General features: G+C 50.3%; 8 protein-coding genes across 8 annotated transcripts; 3 read left to right on the top strand and 5 right to left on the bottom strand.

Moving 5' to 3' along the window:
- Positions 1-528: 528 nt before the first annotated feature.
- On the bottom strand, positions 529-1885 carry J4E92_003157 (uncharacterized protein; the record flags this gene model as incomplete). Its single annotated transcript, XM_051494556.1, has 2 exons — positions 529-555; positions 746-1885. 2 exons carry the CDS (start codon positions 1883-1885, stop codon positions 529-531), a joined length of 1167 nt encoding a protein of 388 aa, XP_051354849.1.
- Positions 1886-3259: 1374 nt separating this feature from the next.
- J4E92_003156 (uncharacterized protein) lies at positions 3260-4276 on the bottom strand (the record flags this gene model as incomplete). Its single annotated transcript, XM_051494555.1, has 3 exons — positions 3260-3460; positions 3518-3983; positions 4035-4276. The coding sequence occupies 3 exons, from the start codon at positions 4274-4276 to the stop codon at positions 3260-3262; spliced, it is 909 nt and encodes a 302-aa protein (XP_051354848.1).
- Positions 4277-5511: 1235 nt separating this feature from the next.
- J4E92_003155 (uncharacterized protein) lies at positions 5512-6423 on the top strand (the record flags this gene model as incomplete). Its single annotated transcript, XM_051494554.1, has 1 exon — positions 5512-6423. One exon carries the CDS (start codon positions 5512-5514, stop codon positions 6421-6423), a length of 912 nt encoding a protein of 303 aa, XP_051354847.1.
- A 295-nt stretch (positions 6424-6718) lies between these two features.
- On the bottom strand, positions 6719-7292 carry J4E92_003154 (uncharacterized protein; the record flags this gene model as incomplete). The annotated part of the gene is made up of 2 exons (XM_051494553.1): positions 6719-7026; positions 7109-7292. 2 exons carry the CDS (start codon positions 7290-7292, stop codon positions 6719-6721), a joined length of 492 nt encoding a protein of 163 aa, XP_051354846.1.
- A 3309-nt stretch (positions 7293-10601) lies between these two features.
- On the bottom strand, positions 10602-12041 carry J4E92_003153 (uncharacterized protein; the record flags this gene model as incomplete). The annotated part of the gene is made up of 3 exons (XM_051494552.1): positions 10602-11749; positions 11796-11948; positions 11999-12041. The coding sequence occupies 3 exons, from the start codon at positions 12039-12041 to the stop codon at positions 10602-10604; spliced, it is 1344 nt and encodes a 447-aa protein (XP_051354845.1).
- Positions 12042-14404: 2363 nt separating this feature from the next.
- J4E92_003152 (uncharacterized protein) lies at positions 14405-16152 on the top strand (the record flags this gene model as incomplete). Its single annotated transcript, XM_051494551.1, has 3 exons — positions 14405-14736; positions 15231-15355; positions 15413-16152. The coding sequence occupies 3 exons, from the start codon at positions 14405-14407 to the stop codon at positions 16150-16152; spliced, it is 1197 nt and encodes a 398-aa protein (XP_051354844.1).
- A 2465-nt stretch (positions 16153-18617) lies between these two features.
- On the top strand, positions 18618-19116 carry J4E92_003151 (uncharacterized protein; the record flags this gene model as incomplete). Its single annotated transcript, XM_051494550.1, has 2 exons — positions 18618-18777; positions 18854-19116. 2 exons carry the CDS (start codon positions 18618-18620, stop codon positions 19114-19116), a joined length of 423 nt encoding a protein of 140 aa, XP_051354843.1.
- Positions 19117-19341: 225 nt separating this feature from the next.
- On the bottom strand, positions 19342-19715 carry J4E92_003150 (uncharacterized protein; the record flags this gene model as incomplete). Its single annotated transcript, XM_051494549.1, has 2 exons — positions 19342-19563; positions 19620-19715. The coding sequence occupies 2 exons, from the start codon at positions 19713-19715 to the stop codon at positions 19342-19344; spliced, it is 318 nt and encodes a 105-aa protein (XP_051354842.1).
- Between the last annotated feature and the right edge of the window lie 1227 nt (positions 19716-20942).

Genomic DNA, 20942 nt, shown 5'->3' with positions numbered 1-20942 from the left:
GAGCAGTGCTTTGCGCAAAAGGTGATTACTTTTGCCTTCCGTTGCTATCTGGTGAGCTAGTGCAGCTATTGGTCTGGCCGCTGCGTCTCTAGCTACCTAGGTATGATGACTGAAGCGTCTCGGTCCGCTAGCTGGCGGCTGCACGCCCTCGCCGAGATCTTCAACATGGCGTCATCGTGATTTAGAGTTGTTGACGAGCTTCTTCATCTTGAGCATTCGTTTGGCGGGTGCTCGGCGAGAGTTTGACGGTCGTGTCACTATGAGTTCACGCCGCTGTGGATTTCGGCGTTGCTGCCCTGCGGCGATCATGCCCTTGCTGCCGTGTCAGGACGCTAACCCGCAAAAATACTATAGCAGTCACATGACGCGGAAGCCAACCCCGCCGTGCCACTCAACACTTCGACTGCCTGGGCCTTTACATCACGAAGTCGCTTCATTGCTCTGATTACTGAACACCTCAATTCTCTAGCTTGCGATAGCATTTGATGCACAAAATACTTGTCAACACCAGCGTCTACATCCAACGTCCTACTCAAGCGATTTCGCAATCTCCGCCTTTTGTCAGCTATGAAGCTGCATCTCAAGTCTCGTTGTCCAACACTGCGGTATAGTCGCGGGCCTTACATATAACTGTCCGACATGCTGGACATCTGATCTCAGGAACTCCGGGATACACCCCGTTCACCAATTCATCCAAGCACCCGCGATGCAGTTGATGCGCACAGGCCTTTAGCTTTACGCACACGTTGTCAACGTCCGCGTAATCTTCAAGGCGGATTGGGCAGCGCTCGGTCGCTATTGGCGTGCTCATTACATCGCACAACCTGTCGAGATCAATACGCGGTCCGGTCGGCTCTATTGGGACGTCCACGGCAGGGCCATTGTCGAGATGGCGAAGGATGTAGGCTTCGAGCTCTACGGTAACCACGTCGCCCATACCTGCAGGGCGTGTCCAAGAACGTGTATGATCGGGTCGCATCCCCTTCGGTGCCCCCACCATGTGCAGCTTCAGCAGGTTTGCACGTATGGTGCCGTTCGGATCTGCTTTCAATCGATCGACCTCGGCCAAGACATAATAGAGGAAGTTGATGTACACGGTTGCGTGGAAGAGCTCCGGTGCGACAATATCGTAGAGTTCACGCAGAGGGCATTGCGCAAGGAACTCGATGTTACCCCTGGTATTGACGGTCGCCAGGGCCTCACGCACAGGCTTGGGAATGTCTGAGAAGGGATTCTGCAGCGCCATCTTCGAGGACAGAAATAGCACCTCATAGCCTTCATGTATCACCCTCCCGACCGCTTGGGGGGGATATCGAGCACGAAGGCTGTGTCGATCATCGAAGTGGTGAACGTCGATGGTGTTCAGTAAGAGCCAGAGGAAGTGCTTGATGATGTGCTCGATATCTTCCGCTGCGTACCCATCCTGGATACGTATACCGTCCTCGAGAAACCGCGTTAGACCGGGCCACATCTTGGAGTGTCTTCCTTGGAATGCCTGGGACTGCTCTTCGAACGCGGTGCTATACCAGGTTGGTGATAATCCGTTGGGCCACCAAGTTGTCCATTCGTAGTACTTCCACAGCTCTGGGCCTAGTGAACCATCAACATCGGCTTCGGAATGCGTCGCGCAGCTCAAAAGAAACCAGAGGCGGGCGCTCGCGTCGTTACTTTTATCCTCACGATCGTCTCCCGCATTGGGCAATTCACGTACGCACAGATCGAAGAATTCTTCAAACGGCATCTCAAGTAGCTGGCGCTTGGTTTCGGTAGAAGCAGTGCTGTAGTACACATTGTTGACAAAGCTTTGTTTTGTGTCGGCGCGGGCTTGAAGGTAGAATTCGCCGGTGTCGGTGAGTCGAGTATACGAGGCGCTATGTGCGGCCATACCCATAGGCTGCAGGATGTGCTTATAGACACCTGCGAAGTCTTTGACACGCGGTCTGAGCAGGGCTGTCAGCCAGGGTAGAGGGGCGGGATGCATGCCGTCGCGTGTAATTGGGGGTGGAGCATATGTCGTCATTATCGATCGTGGGACCGTCGAGTGATGATTCAGTGGAATTCGGGTAGAGTATGTGGTAAGAGTGAGTTTAGTACCAAGGCCTCTGGGAGAAATGGAATGTAGTGGTACAGTTAAGCAAGAGCACTGTGTGAAGTAAGTCATGAGCCTTCAATGGTTGTGTAGTGAACAGACGGTCATTTCAGCTTTCAGTAGGGGAACTGCACCTTTTGTTGGTGAGCAAGAATGAATTGGCAAGATGCATTAAAATCGTTGCAACCATTGCTACATAACGAGGAATTCACTCGTTTTACTCTCAATCGCACTACCAGACTTCTCGCACGCCTTTTCGCAACTCTAGTATCGCTGAACATGAACGATGTCAGAAGTCGAGCTAACCGCTAGTCATGTAACTATCGGGATGCCATGGTTTAGATCTCCACTAAAAGAATATGGCTTCAAGTGATGTTCCAGTAGAAGGAAAACATGATTGAATTCTCGTGTCGGAACAAAGAGGTAAAGGTTGTTCGTGTTATTCGTCCTTTAGTGTGGTGAGTAGAATGGGTGGTTCGCGCAACATCAACCACTTCACCAAAGGGAAGACATTAGTCCAATTAAACAAGCAAAGCCTATCCTATCTACCCTTCGTCTAATTCAGCGTCTCTTACTACCCATCGCAAAGCCAAGTTAATCGCCTAGTAGCAAAATCTCAAAAAAATCCAAAGTCCCCCAAACACTCAAATCTCAATTTCTGCCGCAACAACGACCAAGAAAAGAGCAAAAAAGATGTGTTGTGACCTAACCAGGGGTCGCTTTTTTGGGCGTCAGCGGTGCTATTTCGAATGGGCGACTCTTGCGAGTAGTGTGGAGTGAATACTTACAACCTGGAATCTCTTGATATCGAACTGAGTCGTAGTCAAGCGCCTTGCCATTGGGCCATTAGGCCAGTTGTACTGATTGATGGAGATGTGAGAAAAAGCATTGTACTAGTACTTGGTTTCAGTGTTGTCGCCGTAGGCCAGTATTCCAAAGATTCATTTGCTTGCTGGGGTGGGTGGTTGCAGTGTAGCGTGAAAGAGTTTGCGCTTGTGGTGGGGTTTCGGAAGGCTTCGGCGGGGTGGGGCACGGCAAACCTGCAAACCTGCAATACAGGTGAACACGAATTTGACGCGACACAAGGCAAATGTATGCATTGTTTTTGCATTCATGATATCGCATCTAATCTATAGATCCACATCCATGAGGCTGCTCACAGATGAACCCTTAAGCCCTCGCTGCGGGCTGTGTGAGCGTGCTTCCACCGTCAGGGTACAGCACCTGCTCGTTGAAAAAGACACCACCTGGGCCAGCCAGCAATAGAACAGTCGCAGCCATGTCGGTATCAGCGCCAGGACGACCAGCCGGGTTGCTCATGCCGGACTCGATACGGCTCTTGTTATCTTCGTCGGAAGTGCCAGTGGTCATCTACATCGAGTTAGCTGACTTTTCTCAATATGCTTTTCGGATCTCGTAGTTACATACCTCGCTAGGGAAAACACCAGGCGCGATGGTGTTGACGCGGACCTTGGTGCCCGCAAACGTTGTAGCCAACATGCGGCTCAAGTGCGTAGCAGCCGCCTTACTCGACGCGTAAGAGAACTGGCCGCTGCTGCTTCCCTTCATGTAGCCCGAGATACTGCTCACGTTGATGACTTGCGAGCTGTATCCGGGAGTGACCTTGCCACCCTTGGCCAAGAGAGGCAGGAAGTACATTGACATCCAGAAGATGCTTCCGACGTTGGTCTTCATGGTGTCGGCCCAATTCTCGGGCTGCGACTTGAGGAAGTGGTCGGAGATGGCTTGTGCGTCTTCCATGTTTGGCTGGCCGTTTGCGGAGAACTTGGTGTTGTCGTCGCGGGCGATACCGGCGTTGTTGACGAGAATTTGAATACCCTTTGGCTCTTTTTGGCACATCTCTTCGTAGAGACGCTTTACGTCGTCCTTCTCGCTGGGTAGTGTTAGTATCGAAACTCACCATGTTGATAAATCGTGTGCTTACCTGACATCTGCTTGGATAGGGATGATCTGGCCTGGACCACCACCGCTGTACAGCTCCTCCGTCTTCTTCAGTACCTCATCACGTCTTGATGTGATGTATACTTTCGCGCCGTTTGCGACTAGTGCTTGTGTAATCATCAAACCGATACCTGTTCCTCCACCAGTAACGAGAGCGGTGACATGAGAAACATCAAAGAGCTTGGAACCCTTGAGCTCATCGGTGCTAGCCTTGCCGCCACTCATGTTTCTAACGATTTGGTATGTAGTTCTTGGGAGAAATTGATTTGTTCGTACTGTTGATGTGATAGATTTGGTAGCTGTGGGAAGGTTTCTTGAGAAGAGTCGGAGCATGTTGAGATATGCTTGTAGTGGTTGCGACCTTTATGTGATTTAAAGGTGGAGGAACGATGTCACAGTCGGATGCGAACATGATGACGTTGAGACGACGCATGAGGACTTGTAGAGGGGGTCCAATGCATTAGGCACTGGCGCGACGCGTCGATGCATGCTATGAGCGCATACAATCATGGAATTCTGCATTCCCCATAGTAGAAGCGCACGCCACCAACAAGTAGCATGCTTTGGCATCGGTTTATGCTGGTGAAGACGGCAATCACGGCTAGAAGCGAGTTGAGGACCGATGCCGCTAGACATGCAACAATTAGACATGGGCCTGGATGCGCAAAGATGTATCAGATGCATGTAGTGCAGTGTCGTCCTGTCTACATAAGCACAGTGCTTCCAAGCTGTCTCAGTCGCATCGTCAGTGGTCACGAACGCTTCGGTTCGTCGCTTGTGATGGCTCCGCGGATGCAGTGATCCGGTATCTTCGACGTATGGTCATGTTTGGACAGCTAATAAAGAACAGACGCCAATGCGATATTGGCATCGTGAGTACCATGGAGAGCTGAACTCGCGAAGTGTGATGGTGTTGAGCGGCCGCAGGGGTGACGCGACGCCTCAGCACCAGGTATGACGCAATCAATCTTCCGAGTTATCTCCGTACCATCTCCGGGCAGTCGCTCATCCCTTAATGAACGCTGGCTTAGAAACCGCGCAGTTGTTACAAACCACCACGAACTACTGGCACAGCGAGCACGCATTGTCGAATAGCTACCCCTAGCACGTAATCCGCACACTTTGTCAGCATGTCTACGATCATTGGATGCTGAACATTAGTAACACAGCTTGGCCTCGGGAATAGAGCTATGGCATCATCGCCACAGAGATGCCGAATGAGGGGAAGCCCCGGCGGATGAAGGGCGACTTGACGTCGCAACGGTAGGAAGCATTTCTAATCGCGTAGACTTATATAACAGCATCGAAGCTGTCCTTGATCTCAACTCATATCCAAACAACTTACCATACAGCCACTGACACAGCAACCACCATCACCACTCTCGATCAATCCTTCGCAAACCTTCGATTATACAATCTTAAATTCCATTGCGAGCACCTCTAGCATACCAGTCACCAGAATGACGACCACCGCCTCTCTTCCGACACCCGCGCATCAACTCTCCAACCCTGCGCCTACCACCAACTCTCCAACCTCTTCCGACGTCAACTACCAAGGCCTGCCAATCCCTCGCGGCCCCGTCACAGCATCGCTATCCTTCTACAAAGCCCCCGAAGACGGCTCACCACCACACAACTACGTCGAGCCACTCCCAGGCGTACCACAACGGAATTGGGGCGACGACTGGACCAAAGTCGAACTCAACGACTTACGAGGTCAGGAGCAAAACTTCACACTCGACAACAATGCCTTCGACACATATCAGAACATCAAGAGTGGACTGGACAGAGATGGCTTCTCCGACGATGACGCTGTAAAACGCGTGTACTACCCAGAAGTCGAGCAACTGCTCATGAAGAACGTACAAGGCGCGCAAAGAGTCCTTCTCTTCGACCACACAATCCGCCGACCGACAGGAAACCGCAACCCCGTTCAACGCGTACACATCGATCAAACACCTTTCTCGGCCGCCGAACGAGTCAAGTTCCATCTTCCCAACGAAGCCGAACAACTGCTAAAAGGACGATACCGCATTATAAACGTATGGCGTCCGCTCAATGGGCCTGTCATGGGTAGTCCGCTCGCGGTAGCGGACAGCCAGACAGTGCGCGACGGCGATTTGATACCCATTGAGCATCGTTACCCCGATCGAAATGGACAAACGGCGGCTGTGGCATATAACCCAGGGCAGAAGTGGTACTATTGGTCTGGCATGACGAATGAGGATCGTCTGCTGCTGAAGTGCTTTGATAGCGACGAGAATGTGGGTCAGTGGGGGCGTGTACCGCACACGGCTTTTGTGGATCCAAGGACACCAGAAGGCGCGGTTGGTAGGAAAAGTATTGAGGTCAGGGCGTTGGTCTTTGGCTGATCGATGCTTCCCTACAACCTTGACCGGACCTCTCCTTCATTATGCCACGTCTTCATTCCACTTGCGTTGTATCAGCGTTTTGTAGCAGTAATTCAGTTTCGTTCTTCGTAGTTCATATGCATTCATGTATTGGCTAAACCTTCATCATCTCTATCAATAGAACGTTTTCCGTGTATCCATGAAGAGGCAGTGTAGATTCATTACTTGAGGTGCAACACGTCTCGCCTTGCAGACAAGACTATCGAGCTGTCTGCACTAAGCCCACATCGATGCTCAATTCCAATATCATCGTTGCTTACCGAGACTTCTCAACCTCGACCTCCCCAATATCCTGTCCAATTACCTTAATCTCGTGCTTCTCGGCGTTGTCCTTCTCGACCTCCTTTAACTTCTCGGTGAGCTTCTCGTTCAACTTCTCGAGCGCAACGTTGTACGACCATCCGTGTCCTCCAATGCTCCTGTCTCTGACTTTGCGGTCCGGAAATACGGGGAAGAGAGTCGCTCCTCGCGAACCAATCTGCCCAGGCTCGCTCTTGAAATCCACGTCCTTTTCCGTGAACCCGTTCTCGATGCCGAGAGATCGGCTGAGTTGGACGAACTTTACTACTCCAGTGTTAGCACATGTATGCGAGTGTCTGCAAATCCCTGATATTATCCAGGTACGACAGAGGGCATGAACACTCACTTTTGACTTCAGTTTGAAGAGTCACATGTGCTTTCTCTCGGCCCGAACCATCGTACTCTTCGTCCTCGCTTGATTCGCTATCAATATTGCTGTCGTCTTCGCAGTATCTTTCACGTTCTTCCGTGCTCGGTCTTTCCGCTTCTCTGTGCTCGTCGCATCTTGAGGACGCGCAGCTCTGGTTCATATGCGGCCTCGAGCAGCTGTTTGACATCGCGAATGATGAAGATCAGCAAAACGTTTTAGGCGGCAATAGAGAGTGGTATTGATGAAATTGACGCAATGAGGAAGTTGTCGAATTTATAGCCAACTGTGAGTCTTCACTGCCAGTCAACATCCTGCCGGCGAAGTCATACGTGAGTCAATCTTGCGAAATATGACCTTTTTATGAATGCACGGAGACGTGTGAGTGGAATGACGCAGTACATAGTGAGAGTTTTGAGATTACTGCGGGCTTCTCGTGCTGAATAGTGGTGTACACATTCCCATCCTCAAGCTATTACTACCAAAGGTCGTCTTACGAATGGAGTATCCCGATTCCTTCCTGATAAAAGTAAACAATCTGTATTTAGTCTATTCCAGTCTCTAATCTCCGTCCTTCTAAATGTGTCACACCCATGCCATCCTGTCCATACCTAGAGATACGTTAGAATAGGCCGACTGAGTAACCGCTCCGTCTTACTATAATTTCCGAGACCTTTTCCATTCGTCGATATCTTTTTCGAGTTCCTTCACGGCTTCCATGCTAAGGCTGCATCGAAAGCCTCCTTGCCGTAGGTTAGTCCTCCTGGACGGCCAAAAGTCCGGCCGGATCAGGCCAAGCGTAGGTAACGTATTCGTTCCTTCCGACCTCTTCGAACCGCACGACGACTCGTTTCTTGCGGAAACGACTAATCTCAGCACCATTTTTCACTAGCAGCACTTGTATTAGTACTCTTGGTTCCTAAGCCTATTCCTCGCGTCTGATACTTACTCATCTTCTTCAAGTCCGTTTTCACCAGCACCCTACGCGTATCCTCTGCAGAGTGCGGTGGCAGATCTTTCGGTTCGGGGGCGTGGGAATCTTCCGCTTCGAGGGTGTGGGAATCTTTCGCTTCGGAGGAATGGGAATCTTTCGCCTTGGGAACGTAGGAGTCTACGAAAGATTGGAGCTCCAAGAGTTTAACTTCGAAGCGAATGGGTTCCTTTGGTTTGGGAGTCTCGTTCTTCTTATGCAGGAAGCGTAGGATTCCGGAGAAATATTCAATGGCTTTGGTGCTAAGCTTTCAGGGAATCCGTGAAATAACCTTTTCGCGGTAGTAGTTGATGGTGCTCAAGTATTTTCATCGAAACGAAAACCGTCCCTTGGAGTCACTATGACTCCGCCCACAGTCATCACTCGCTAGAAACAGAGTCAAACCAATCATATGTAGTTACATTAAGATGAGTGGTCACGGCCATCCATAGTGGTCCTTACAGTTCAAAGAACGACCTGAAAGACCGCAGAGAAACCCAAACGAAAGCCCTTTATACAGCTCTTGCAGGACCTAGGGCATCAAAAAATTGCCTGTTTACATGGCAGACCCTTCGGTCGCGCTTAAAGTCCACGTCCTTCCTTAATTTCTGAATCGGATAGACTATGCCGTCTTTGCAGTTTTCCGTCACCGTGAATTCCAAACGAACGGCACTCTTGATATCCGCCCATTCTCCCGTCCAGTCTCGTTCTTCTGCAGTCGTGCTATCAGTGGCTATCAGTGAAACCAATGAATGAACTGGTGTCTTTATATTACCTAGCCATTGTAGTAGATCCCTGAGCGCCTTCACCTGTTTGCGAAACCGAAGGCTGGCATAGTAGCCTCGCATGGCGCTCATTAGTCCTCCTCGTGGTTCGGGTACCAGTATATCTTCTATCTCGGTGAGGCGATATCTGTCAATAAATGTAGGTATCGAGGTTGACTGCTTGCAATTGTGGTCGGAGTAGTCTGCTGTTTGTTGGATAGGCTCTCCACGGCGCATAGTAAGAGAAACGTATCCAGCAGCGGCAGCTTGCTGTCTGGACGAAGGTTTCAGGGCTTGGAAAAGCATGGTGGTGTGCAATCTTTGCTTGAAGGTAACTCGTGGCGTATAGTCAGTATGGTGGTTGGTAGAAGTATGCCCTTCTCCAAACTATGAAGATTTCGGTACGAGAAATGACTCAGCTTCGAGTCATTCTGAGCTGGCGTCAGACTCATATGCTGGATAGAATCAACACGGGCTTATGTAGGCACAGGTAGGTGGGCCGCAATGTTGACTTGTTGTTACACCAAAAGGTGACTTGCTATGACTCCCAACTACAGTGATTCTCAGCCTGCAGGTGTTCAACATATGGACTGACTGCTAGCTGATCACTAGCGCCCCTTGAGAAACTCCATACATGAAACGTCCACTCGACATTTCTGTATTTCTGCCATCCAAAGCTCCTTCCTACCCTCAATCCTAGCGTAATGACGCACCATTGCATCCTCAACGTCATTCGTCACACTAAATCTCAGCTCAACAGGTCGCCCCGTGGTTCGCCATGTTGGCCAATCGTCGTACACTTGTTTCGTCAGTGACTTTCGGTCATATCGCTTATGGATTGGGCCAACAACATACATGTCTCTCCCAGCGATTTTGCTAGCTCCTTCAGTTGTTTGCGCAATTGAGAGGTGGTGTCACGGCGTCGTAGAGTGCTTAGAATCCCAGTTTTTGGATCGAGTTTACTCTTGATGTCCGCGAGTTCGAATATGAACTCTGTAGGGGGTTCGGTTGCTGCTTGCTGCTCAGTCTTGTTTTCAAAGCAGTCTTTCGTCTTCGAGGCCTGATCTTTGTCCCCTCTAGGCATCGTAGAATGAGTATGTTCAAAAGCGGTAGCTTGATGGAATGAAGAGCTTCTAAATTTCTGTAAACAATGTGGTGATGAAGCGTGTGAGCAAAGAGATGGGTCTTTTTATGCGAGCAGTGACTCAAAATATAGAGTCATGATGTTGACTTAACACTACAAACATGAGCAACGCGAAACTGCATGATAGTTTCCGAGTGTCATGTCTGCAAATCTGGATGTGTGAAATATGCATCGCACAAGAAGGTAGTGAACCGTAAATATAGTGTAACACCTTGACTTGACGGGGTGCATAGAACTTCAGGTAAGGACACGATGAGATTGTCAGTATTATCGAACGATGCCTGGGCTTTTCCGGGTATATCGGGTCATGAAGAAGTGTCATTGCTGGCGCGCTAGAGTAAAGGCCTTGCGTAAGAGTACAGAGTCTTTACCCGGGTCCTTAAGGAGTGTAGTGTGTAGCACTAGTAGAAGAGAAACAGAGAACTCGGAATGTGTTGAGACATATCCGGACATTCTTACACTGACTGTTGAATTCATGCATAATTCATTGAAGCGTCGTACTTCAGTAGTCGTCACCCCGAGAGACAATCTCTTTGCAGTTGGGCCTTAGCAATACTGTCTGTGAACTCACTCGTCAGTCATGGCCAAATGTTTCTATGATGGGTTACTCACATGCTCAAACTGCGCGATGAACGAACCAGGAATATCCACCAGCGGCGCATATGCTTGAACGATACCACTGTTGACCAGCGTTCGCATACCGAGGTGGTATTTCTCCACACCCGGCAGACGTTTAAGCTGACGGCGAGCAAAGACCAGAGTCCCGAAGTTCTCATCGATGGTCTTCAATAGTGACTTCGCAGATGAATGATGGAGGTTGGCAGCGCTGATGCCCTCGTTGCGTCCGTAGCCGTATACGCCAATATCGTCATGAAGATATGCTTTGCCGGTGCTACCGAAGGTTTCAATCGCGAAGATGTCGCCTTCTTCCATACGTTGGGATGTCTTCGTCTTGACGAAAGGAACTTGTTTGTCGCCATGGATGCGGTAACGCAGAATGTTATGGCCGGTGATGTTGCGTACCGCCTTCACGGGAATGGTCTTCCCTTTGAGCTCGACTTCGTAACTTTCCATGACCTCTTGAATCATCTCACTAATGTGATCGATTCTTGCGTCGATGCCTGCTTCTTTCAAGCCTGTATTGGTAGCCGCCTTGACAGAAGCCAGTAGGTTGTCATAGATCGGATTGGCAGCCACAGTGAAAGCGCTATCCACGATCCTGCCGTTGGCATGCACGCCGAAATCGACCTTGAGGACGTCGTCGTTTTGAAGGAAGACTTCCTTCGCTCCCGCATTAGGAGTCCAATGTGCGCCGATGTTGTTCAAGCATAAGCCTGTTGGAAAGGCGAGGCCAGCCTTGAGACCATCTCCAGTCTCAAGACCCTGGTGGCCCACGAGCGTACGAACACTGTCGTCAATTTCTTCGGCGATGCGGGTGAGAGACGCGCCGGGCTTCGCGATAGTCTGTATGTACTGGCGCACTTGACGATGGACTTCAGCAGCCTTGCGATAGTCCTCCAGGAAGTCTTCATCCATGTTATCCACAGCCGCCAGATGACGAAGCTCTCCAGCCGTGGTACGCTGAAGGTTCTCATCCTTGATGGCATACTCCACAGTCTGACCTTGCGGGTATTTTCGGCTCTGGTACAGATCCGCTAGCGGCACCCTTGGAGGCGCTGTCTGCTGTGTCGGTGACACTTTCTTGCTCTTCTTCTTGTTGCGCTTTCTTTTCTTCTTCGCGCCTTCCCATTGTCAGCTCCAGATCGAAGTCACGTGATCCCAGCTCACCATCGTTGTTCTTCACGTCAGCTCCAAGCTTCGCGATGTCATCGTCGTCGTCTCCGTCTTCATCCTGCCCTTCGAGTACGCCTGGAAGCAGCCCGCTAGCGGCTGCTGGCTTGGGAGGGTTGATGATAGCGATTGCAGCGTCCGCCGACGACCCTGTCAGCTGTCAGCATATGTTTTCTCGGAATCGCTTCGATGGCGCTCACCGTCTGGGCCTTGGCGATGATCTTCTGGAGACTTTGACCCCATGACTGCTTCGAACCGATTGTCATCAAGCTTCCGAGCTACTGTTGGTGTTGGTGTTGGAGTTGGTGGTCAATGAAGCGGCGCGGAGCTACCTGAGTGACGCGGCGGGGCCTGGGCGGGGCGCGCAACAACGGTGTACCTTTTGCACTATCCCGTCCTGCCACCAACACGACGTCGCACAAGGCCAACATCAACTCCTCGCCTCAATCAGAACTACGAGCGAGACCGGAACTCAGCCTCGGACTGCCAAAATTGTTCATTCCAGAATTAGACACTGTAAGAGGCGCATCGAACCCGGACAGGCCCCTCTCGTCGTGCAGTGGTACTTCGCACACCAGCAGAGTACAACTTCTGTAAAAAGCACGACAATCACGCAAGAGTATGAGGCGATTACCGTTGTCATCGTTGATCTAGACATGTCAAATGCTTCGCAAATGCGATGAACGGTTGGAGACCATCCGCGCATCCTATATGACCTGGAGAACACCGCCAACTGGCACTGCAGTGCCATCTGATGCTGTCTTCAAACCTCGCTAGATACGCAGTAGCCCCACTCGATCATCCCTTCTGGTGGTACAGACTTTCAAGACTGAATACCCGATCCTACTTGAAGATCACCTGGGCAATGATACCCCGGTGGTGGACCTCGAAGTTGCCGAACCTCCAACAACAGCTTGTTTAATGCTTCTGGGATTGTATCGCCTACTGCTGCTTCACTAAGTGGCTGCCCACCAGCTGAAGACACAACACGCGCTCGATATCTCTGGGTTCCCCTAAAGCGGTGCACGTATTCCCGTTCGACGAGCACCTTGAAGGCATTGAGGGAGTTCCCCGGCGAATTTTGGTCCCAGGCATCTACGTTGCGATACAGGCTTTAGTCGGTAGAGTTCAGGTAACGGCAGTAACGGGCGTAATTACCGATGATGTCTTGCTTCGTGCGCTCATGCTCAGGACCCAAAGCATCGATGGATTTCCATTTGTGGAAACTTGTCTCGGTTCTTCCACTCCCAGCAAACATAGTGCAGATGCACTGCCACATTGGAAAACAGTACGAGTTGGTGTAAGTGGTAAGAGATGCAAATTCCCAGCAAGGCCTTCTAAAGAACGAGCGGAGATAGGTATATTCGCAGCCATACACTTTATACCCAGTGTGAGTCACAGTCGAAGACGAAGTATGCCATCACCAGGGTCATTCCGATGCTTTCATGAACAGTCGCTAAAGCACAGTCAAGAAACTGGTCACGGAGTTACTAGTGATTAGGTGGTCTCTACATCCCCGGCGACCTCACACAGCTATGGCACTTGTTACACCAACGGGCATGGCCAAAGTCTGGGGAACGATCGTTACGTGCACCTCGACGAAGCGGAAGTTGCGCCGTGCATGCAAACACGGCCCAGCACCGAAGGTGTACTCTGGGGAATGGATGTTCCGAGACTTACAGCGGCAGAGTAGCTGTAGAAGGCGGAAACACACTAGATATGCGTTGTAACTTGGACAACTCGTTAGTGAAAGCAGAGTTGCTTTCGAGATGGCAATAAGAGAGACTGGGCATCGAGGCATGAAGATCTGTGAGCATAAAGGTGACATTCTTCATACTCCTGGAGGCTGTCGCGGCAGTTTTATTCAATGTTGATACCGTAAGCAGCGTATACTTTCAAGACGTCTGGTTTTGAGAAGAACGTGATAGGAACGGACTCCCAACGAGAAATTGCCGAGGATGACTGTTCAGGTGTCGCCAAGACGTCGCACTTGTCGTACGAGAACGCCACCAAAACGAATTCTGACTTGTGCAACCACCCCTCTGCATCGCGCAACCATCACCAACGAGCCGTATTGCTGGCTTTCTCGACCTGGTTCCCGTTCAGAACCCCTGCAGCGTTTATACAGCAAAATCGTTCGTGTTTGGCGCTTCATCATGCTCAGTAAGAGTCGGAGTCACCTTTTCAATAAAGGCAAGGGCAGTGCAAGGTCTTTAATCCTTCAGGCGCCCTGTTTACCCCTGCAGAAAATGAGTCTGCAACGAGCCGCATGGACCCAAAGATAGACGGCTCAATGTCGCTAAACGTCTAGATCTTCCGCGGGATTGGCTGACTCGCTTGGCAAGAACAGCATGATTGGTTGAAAGAGACGGAGCTTGGAAGAGGCGCAAGGCTGCATCAATCGCTTAAGGGGAAACGAGATGTGCCTGCATGCTTTGCACGACCGGTGAGCTAGCCGTGTAGTTGTCTGGGTCGGCGGCGCGGTGCTTGATGGTGCTTAAGATGAGGGCGTGGCCCTGACGGCTGGAGACAGCCCTACAACTTTACTAATATCTAATTTTCGCGTTTCGCGACCCACGATCGTTACTTTCTCAGCGGATAGCAATATGGCTGCCCGATTCGCGCTCGTAGCGATCGCTAATGCCGCCATTGCGAGCGCGCAGTTCTTGGATGATGACTACACTACCACTCGTTATACTTCAGCATACTGGACCTACACCTACGCTCAAGCGGAGGTTGCCACACAAAGCCTGTACACATATTATGACGACACCGTCGCTACCGAGACTTACACTGAGTACCGCACTATCAAGGATGGAGTCACTCCTACGATCGCACCGTACTCGACGTCCACAGCCCTCGGCTACTACGACGATCTTGAGGTCGTATACGCGTATTACACAACTAGTGCGGTGGCCGAATCTGATCTTGTGCCTGAGTATGATTACTACGCGACTTCCCCTTCGGCGACGGCGACGACCACCGAGACAGTCAGGGATATCGAATTCAGCATGCCAGTAACGATGACGGCACCTGCCTCATGCCCCACACCATGTAAGTACTACGTTCTCTCTTCGAATCTCTTCGACACTGACTTTGACTGCCTGTAGTTACCATAACAACATCCGCCTCTGTATACGTCCCAACTCAGGTTACTGCGCAACTTTCACCAGCTTCGATTGAAACATCCTCTGCCACTGCCTACTCCGGCACCCTTTACCTTTGGGAGACATGGTATCTTTCCGAGAGCGCGGCGCCTTTCACGTCAACGTCGGACTACTACTACTCTGTCTATATGGCGGATTGTAGTACACCTCCGGGATCGTACAACACTCACACCTCGTCGTCTGGCGGCTCAAATCGCGGCAGCTCAGACAACGACGACAGTGACAGCGACAGCTCATACGACAGTTGCTACTACTATTACTGTAGATCTCGTGTGATTACATGGATCATCATCATTGCATGCATAATCCCCGGGCTCTTCCTACTTGGATTTCTCGAGTCTTGGTTCTGGTTCCGTCGCCTCATGCTCGGTAAGAGTGCCATGCGTTTTGGTACGGTCTGTTGGATTCTCATGTCGCTCTGGGTACTTTGCTTCACTCGTATGCAAGATCGCCGAAGTGCTGAAGATCAGAAGATGTTGGCTGAGAGATGGAAGAACATGGGTAGCGGAGCGGCTTTTAAGGCTTGGTGGAAGTGGGGATTCCGTCATAGGTACCCTGAGGAGTTGCTGGGTCAGTTCAGCAAGACCACCGTCGGCTTCGTACCGCCCGGCCAGCCGTTGTATCCAGCCATGGCACAAACACCCGGTGCTTCCCAGCCTATGGTCCCTGGTCAAGTTTACTACTACGGCCCCCCGCCTCCGGGCTGGGTCGTGTCACCGAACGGAGGATTCGTTCCACCTCAAGGCTACACGTACCCACCTCCTCAGCAAGCTGGCTACTACGGCGATATGACCAAGGCTGGACCGGTGGTGTCTCAATCTTCCGTTTCGGCAGTGGGCTACCCACAACCGCAGCAGCAGATGGGCAATGTCTCTCCTATGGCACCTCAGGTCCCCCAGGCTGCGCATACTGCTCCTCAGAACGGCTCTCATACCCCTACGCCATATGGCGCCCCACCGAACGTGGGTACAATGCCAGAACAAGCACCGCCTCGAAGCCCTTCACCCGAGGGCCCGTCACCCCCACTTCCACCTCGTCCTGTGGCTAAGGGAGCTCCGCAGATACCACCTGTGAATGTGGGCGATGCAACAACGACAGACGATGCAGCAAAACAAGAGCCCGCCGCACCGGCTACTGCTCCTCCCCCGCCGAAGAACGACCCCAACGACCGGAGCTTGTATGAGTAGGCTTATTAGTCACCTCGATGTAATGAGACTCAATGAGTCAACACAGTAGACCACATCGGTCATGAGGAAGAGATAGTCACAGTTTAGCATAGTTCTCCTTGAGCGTTTCGCGTACAGATACCCTAGCTCGGAGTTTCTCCCTTTAGTCAATCACACAATGACGATAACACATACTATAGTATGGTCATTGCCAAACACGTCTTACTACTTCTCTTCATGTGCTCTCTCTAGTCATGGTAGGTTGTTCGGAGTCATTTCGTCGAGCTTGGCCATGCACAGTCAACCAGCAGGATGATACATCGCGCATATAAGATCACTATCCATTCTAGGCGTAATAATCACCTTCTCTGAATCCTTGATATGGCGCCTCAAGTTCAAGAACATCATACGAACAGCCGCTTCAAGCGTCGTGTACGGAATGTCAGCCCCGTTGTCTCGGAGCGAGGAAAGCGTGGTGCTGGCACGAGCTTGAGTAACGCGTCGAGTGTTTCCGCAGCCTCCGGGGCGGAGACAAGCTCCGAATTTACTCGTATCAACGACGAGGACAACAAGTCTCTGTCCGATTCCCTGACAAAGCGAGAAAGAAGGCTGGAAAGCCTCATAAAAGGTTTGCTGCCTCTGTCAAGTGTTTCCAGTACCCGCTGACGAAACGGAAGATTACTACCGGCGCTGTTTCCGTAAAGAATGCGAGGATCGACCCATCTATATCGAATTTTATACCGATCCACGCGATACATCCCACCCGTCGGTAAAAGCCACGCTTGTACTGGGACCCGGAGACTTCCCAATCCCAAGGGAAAATACGATGAGCGAGAGTTCATACGAGAAGACGAAGGAGGAGGCATTGAGGCAGCTTGGAACGTTGATTCGACAAGACGCGGCTGAGCAGAAGCGCTCCAACATGTGGAGGGAACTATCATGGAGGACGAAGACGTCCGGGATAGGACTGGCTTGTTGGTCCCGGTTTGGAAAAGGATGACTGGCCAGGCCAGACATGGCGAAGGTCTGAACTTATTATGCTGGGTATACGAACGTTGAGACAATCATCACTCTGGGTAACTTATTTCAACTCACTAAATGATGACTATTAGATTACTCATGAATGTCCAAAGACGTTGCCACCATTACATTTCACGTAGTCTGTAAGTCATGTACATACTGAACGGCCCGAAGAGTCATTGCAAGATGTGGCTCACGTTGGATTTGGGTACAACTTGCATCCAATGCCGTAGTACATTGCGATGCGGACGACATCGCATAAACTTACCGCAAATCGAACAACCCACCGACCTGCCGAACATGAACGAGGCATCCACTCCAGCCAAAGCCGCTAAAATCGCAGCAATACTGGCGGTGGAGAACGGTATCAAGCACTCAGCACAACCTTACAAGAGGCCAGAGCTTCACCATACATATATCGACCGGTTTCCCCTTCCCGAGCGATCCGACTTTTGCGATCCGACCGAGAAAAGCCGCAAATTAGACGAGGGTGAAGTAGACACCAAAGTCGCTATCGGAGAACACGATAAACGTGAGGGCTACTTTATACCTGAGAACCTGGGCTTGTCGGAGCGCGAGCTTTGTGCTCGCATCAAAGGTAAAGTCCCGAGTCCCAACCTTTCTTCACTCACACGTGTTGACGAAGTTTTCTACGAACAGAGAAGTTCAGAGCTCTCGATCCGAGCAAAGACAACGGTCTTGATATCTATATCCGTTGGCGGGAAGAATCTGCTCCTGAAGGCAAAGAACAGGAGGTGGTAGCTTTACTTCTCGTAGCAGGCGGTGGGAAGAAGACACCAAAGGAAGAGATGTGGAGCAAGCCTTCTAAGGATGCTTCGAAAGCTTTGAAGAACCTGCAGTTTAGAGTTAACGATAGGGGTAGAAGGGGGGCATCGTCTGCAAATGGAGTGGGCTGTACAAGGATCTGGCAAAGGAAGTTGCTCAGGCTTATCGCTCGAAAGAAGTATTCATGATGTTTTTCGTGACAAGGGCAGGGTGTTCAGTAGTATGATTCGAATTAGGATAAATGGAAGGCATTATACGTACCCCATCACGAGATATGAATTCTTGGTGACTGCATCTCTGTTGCGCCAGCTTGAATTGACGAGGTTGAAGTGCGAAATCGTGCCTAAAGCCATCAGGTATATTTCATATGACGTATCTACGGACGCAGAAACTGTACAAGGAGAAGAAACTGACACATAAAGCAGTCTCTTGGTTGGCGCATGAGCAATGAATGTAGATGACTGTGCAAAAATGTCATCATCAAAAGTTACTCATCTACGTTTCGGCGTCAGCGTGATGACCCAACTGTCCTAGACAGTGACTCTTGTACTGTATAAAGGAACAGGTACCTATTGTAGCACCATCCTTACAGTTCATCACCATCTCTTACACAAGACTGGAATATTCTTCATGCAAATATCCAGGCGATAGTTTCGCAATTCATCACTCTAGTAACAAGCATGCGCGAGTACGACAGCGACAACGACGGTGGTATACCCCTCTACAACGATCAGAAGTCTTGCAAGGGACTCAAACAATCCATATTAAACCTGGAAGAGCTTGTGAACCCCAATCGGTCTGATTACGAACATGTTGGAGAGAAACTTATTCTCATAAACGGTATACCAATCCTATTTTGACTCAGATACGAATGTGCATACTGAGGTAGCAACGCTAACGTAGAAATGTGGTACAGAATTGATAAAGAAGATTGATCCCAAGTACGACGGCAAGCAACCTTATGAAAGAATCTGGATCACTTGCAGAGAATACCCTGACACTGGCGAGGAGATCAAGCCGAGAGGAACGAAGTATGAAATTGCAACCAAGATGGGGAAGAAGTCGAACGGGAACGTTGGCTGGCTCATAGGGGAATTCACGCTACTGGAAGATGCAGTGGAAGAAACACTGCAAGGGGTGGAGCGACAACTGCAGATCAAGAAGGCGGGCAAGCTATGATGTGATAGCCTTGTTGATAAGGTCTGAGTATATGGGCACATATGCGACTTGGATAGCTAGTCAAGATATACAGGACAAGGATTTGGAAGTGCTAGTTGCAAATAATCACACGGTTACAACTACTTTCTATTCTATTGACTAGCGCTGACGATCACATCGGAGTTCGGCTTCGAACCATCCCTGAACACGCGCGCCACCCTCCCCTTCGACAACAAAACCTTATATTCAACCCTTCAACGGTTTCACGTAGCCCTTGCCCAATGCGTACTCCATTTCCTTCAAAGCCTCCTCGGCATCATCACCGTCTCCTCCAAGGACCATCTTCTCCCCTTTGCTGCCAATTTGAATTTTACAATAAGTCATCTCACCCTTTTCGTTGGGAAGTCGGGTAAACCATATGTAGTAGTCCAGATCCTTGTCTTTGTACTCGGGTAAGGCTTCTTTTATCTTGGCTATCATCATGTAAGCTTCTCAGCGCGGGTGGTAGGCTTTCCGAATCACACACGTTTGAGTTTTTCGACAAGCTTGTCATCATCGTCTTTTAGTTTGGCAACTGATCCCGAGCGGTGCTCGGCGAGTGAGTGCGTCTGTGAAGCCATGATGTGGCTTTACCTGTTCGTGTTCGTGCCTGCTCGCTCCAGCAAACAAGACGCGGGTTGAATTTATGCGTAGACGATGGTTATGCTATGAAGTGATGGTATGAATGATGAAGAAGGGTGTAGTGAGGATGATTGTCTCCGTTACTTAACAGTGCGTATGGACTTTTGTACCTATGAAGTATGACTCTTCCACCTTCGACGACCGTGTATACAAGTCAGCGTTACAAAGTCATGTAGGACTCAAAGGTGTTCGTCACCGATGGATCTGAGTCTTCAAGAGTACCGACGCACTCTGGCCAATGCGGTACACAGTCATAGCCTGTTAGTCACCGCCTTTCATCTCAATGGCTAATAGATATATTGTGAGAGAATAATGCTGTTTCTGAGGTAGCGGCGGTTTTTATTTGTGTAATTGAGAGGTCAGAAGCGTCCCGGTGGAAAAATAGGAAAGAAGGTCATAAGAAGACACGGAGTGGCATTGGAGCAGGGAGCCATGTGCGACAGGAGGTCAGAGAGGTCAGCGAGTTACAGCCGCTGCAATTGTCTGAGAATACAAGTTCCTCCGTGAAGATGCGTTGGTATACACATCGTTCCTGACCGTCATGCGTCCTTGCTCTTGGGTTGACTCCTATATGACTTACACTCCCCAACTCACAGTCACAAGCTCGCGTCATTCAGCACCGACTCATCCAACTATCATGACAGTAACTTGAGTCAACTACAATATTTAAGGAGATAATGCCATTGTACTCAATGGGCCATAACAACCACATTCTCAACGCGAACAAAAGCCTTGTTCAAAACACTACACCGAATACAAACCGATATCGAAACCTTACCTCAAATCACCCAAGATGGCATCTGAGGGGGAAATTGTTGCTCCTGAAGGGACCGAGTCTAAAAACTGGTTGTTCAAAGAGCTATATCCGAAGCGGATGGGCGACGCATGTAGCCTGTCGCCCAAAGCTCGCGCAGCCATCGCCATTATCAAGAGTACTTGAGACCCGAAGCACTTTCTCAATCCAAATCCTGAAGCGACTAACACGTTCGTGGGTAGATACTATCGCGACCATGGACCCACTTGGAGACCATCTCGACGGAGTTCTTGGAGTGGCCGTAGGTGCCGACGATAAGTTGGTTTGGCAGGCTTCGCAAGGAGGACACGGTCTAGACGAGGTAGTCACGTGCTCGGGAGAAACGGATTTTGAGGCTTTGGAAGAACTTGTG

Source organism: Alternaria infectoria (genome assembly GCF_024043175.1).
Source record: "Alternaria infectoria strain BMP 0036 chromosome Unknown scaffold_4, whole genome shotgun sequence".
Classification (NCBI taxonomy): domain Eukaryota; kingdom Fungi; phylum Ascomycota; class Dothideomycetes; order Pleosporales; family Pleosporaceae; genus Alternaria; species Alternaria infectoria.
This window is presented reverse-complemented; position numbering and strand designations above follow the sequence as displayed.